The following is a 2,500-nucleotide window of genomic DNA, read 5'->3' as shown; positions in this document are numbered from 1 at the left end:
CTCCGAGGGAGGCTGCGCTCCTTTTCCTGTTTACATGAGAAATAACTTCCTTTTATTGCTTTCAGGTCTCTGCATCTGTAAAATCAATCAGTGGGTGAGGTTTGTCTTCACAGCTTGTCTTCTCTGTGACGGCGTCTGCGCTCACATGTGCTGCTTTCTGTTTGCCGTCTCTGTTGTTCCTGTGTTTCCCTCTTTGACCGGAGACCTCGTTGCTGCTTTGTGTGATTTGAAATAGATTTTGTGTCAAATACAAACTGTAATCTCAGCTGTGCTCACCGTCCCCTCTTCCTTTTCCCTCGAGCACAGTAACAGCTGTCCTGTCCTGTATTTCAGTCTTCTTCTTGTTTTTTTCCACCTTTGACTGAAGCTTGTTTTAACAGCACTCGTCTGAATGTCCGTCTCTGCTTCAGGAATATTTAAGAGCACCTGTTACATCGACGTCCGCTGGTTTCCCTTCGACGTGCAGCGCTGTGACCTCAAGTTTGGCTCGTGGACGTACGGCGGCTGGTCTCTGGACCTGCAGATGATTGAGGCTGACATCACCGGATACATCGCCAACGGAGAGTGGGACCTCGTGGGTAAGACACATCGGCATCTTCACACATGTAGAACAACAACGCTCGCGCGGCTTTGCATGCCGTCTGTCTCGGGTCCAGCTCCCGTCAGACCAAACCTAAAGCAGACTCACAAAGACCCGTCCTGTCCTGATAGACATCTGCTGCTGATATGTTTCCCCATCAGGCCTCTTTGATCAGGACTGCATGCACGAACCTAAGGTAATAGTAAAAGATGAGCTGGATGCAGGAAGAGCAAACAGCCTCGGTCCTGATCTAACCTGCAGCAGCTGGAGGATAAAACTTTTTGAGCTCATTTCACGGCAGGATTCCCACTGAGACAGTGAGCAGCAGCAGGTTCGGGGCAACGCAGACAAGTTGTTTTAATTAGTTTACATCCAGGATCTTCCTCCTGCCAGCGACAGCGTGTCTCCACCGGCTGTCTGCTGCGGAGGAACAGGGTTTCATATCGGCGCTTCCATCCAGCATTAACGCGTTGGTAATTAAATCCTCCTCTGAGCGCGGCGGCCTGAAGGGCAGGCAGCTCGATGACCCTGAAGCAGAGCCTCCGTTGTAATTGGCTCATTTTTATAACGCACAATACTCACAACACACCAGGTCACACATGAGCACTGATTGACATTGTATTATTTTATCCATCACTCTGCACGTGGGGAGTCCCGGTTCCTCCTGAACAGATGACACAGTTTCAGGTTTTAAGCTGCCTGATTGCCTGCGTGCTGCAGAGCGCTCAGGATCACCCGAGCAGCTCTGGAGGTTTACAAATGCATGTCTTTGTCTCGCCTGCAGCCTCCTCCTGCTGCCTCTTTGATCCGTACACAAAGCATTCCAAGGAAAACCAAGGAAGAGGCCGAGAAGTTGTGTGAAGTTCTTTAGTTTCAGATCCAGAGCTCCAGTCTGTTGAATATTGTGACTCACATGATATTTGACCAAACGCTTCATGTCCTGCTTGGACTCTGAGGCGTGCAGACGCCTTCCAGCACAGCTCCTGTTTTTAGGTGCTTGTACTTCTCCAGTGGGTGAGCAGGAGTCCCTCTTTAATTCACAGCGTTATGTGAACATGTGGGACAAAGAAAACAGGATCACAGTTTCTGAAAGTCACCACAGCCACCGGAGAACGGTCGATGGGTCACATGAGGTGGAAATCTGCAGGTCTTTGCAGATTTTTGTGAAATGCAGTAAAATAATTACCATAAATGAGAGAAAAGCAGCTACAGTGAAGAGCAGGAACCTTCTAGTAACCGCAGTGTGATGCTCAGAGAGCTCCTTGGTGTTTCAGGACATCTGCAGCTCAGCTGGACTCATTTCTACTGAAGACAACTGATTACAAAGCATCAGCTCCAACAAAAGGTAACAGTTTTAAAGGTTATTGGGGGAAGGCGGGGCTTCCTCTAGTGTACGTTGAAATAAAACGTGTCCTTCAGGTGTTCGGAGCATCAGCCAGGTTTAACGTCAGGGTTCGTTATGTGTTTCTGAATCTCTCTGAACTATTAGATGGAGACAATAACGTCTCAGCAGCAGCTTTACTCTCTGCACGCCTGAACAACAACAAAAACACTTCCTGTTTACGGCCCTCATGGTACTTCACTGCCCAATCAGAAGCCTGAAAATCCTATACTCGGATTCAATTCAATTTTATTTATATAGCACCAAATCACAACAAAAGTCGCCTCAAGGCGCTTCATAGATACAGAGAAAAACCCAACAATCATATGACCCCCTATGAGCAAGCACTTTGGGTCAGAGCAAACGTAGAAACGGATCCTGGTGTTATTTGTCTCTCAGAAACAGTTCATAACTTCAACTCATCCATGTCACCTAAAAGGTAAACCTGTTTCTCCATCACTGCTCTGATGATCCAGTAAGGACATCTCCTGGTTTCATCTTCATGTTTCCCTCTCACCAGATAACCAAACCACATCATG

The 2,500-nt window shown here is 47.7% G+C and overlaps 1 protein-coding gene across 1 annotated transcript in view; it reads left to right on the top strand.

The window, feature by feature from the left end:
• LOC102299724 (neuronal acetylcholine receptor subunit alpha-7) overlaps positions 1 to 2,500 on the top strand; it is a gene marked incomplete at its 3' end in the record, with an annotated part of 62,264 nt that overhangs the window by 36,682 nt on the left and 23,082 nt on the right. Inside the window, 1 exon segment of the mRNA XM_014338124.1 lies at positions 411 to 578. Within this exon segment, the coding sequence (XP_014193610.1) occupies positions 411 to 578 (168 nt within the window).

The sequence above is a fragment of the Haplochromis burtoni genome, unplaced genomic scaffold, assembly GCF_018398535.1.
Source record: "Haplochromis burtoni strain Fernald_Lab_line unplaced genomic scaffold, NCSU_Asbu1 Contig_210, whole genome shotgun sequence".
NCBI classification, from domain to species: domain Eukaryota; kingdom Metazoa; phylum Chordata; class Actinopteri; order Cichliformes; family Cichlidae; genus Haplochromis; species Haplochromis burtoni.
This window is presented reverse-complemented; position numbering and strand designations above follow the sequence as displayed.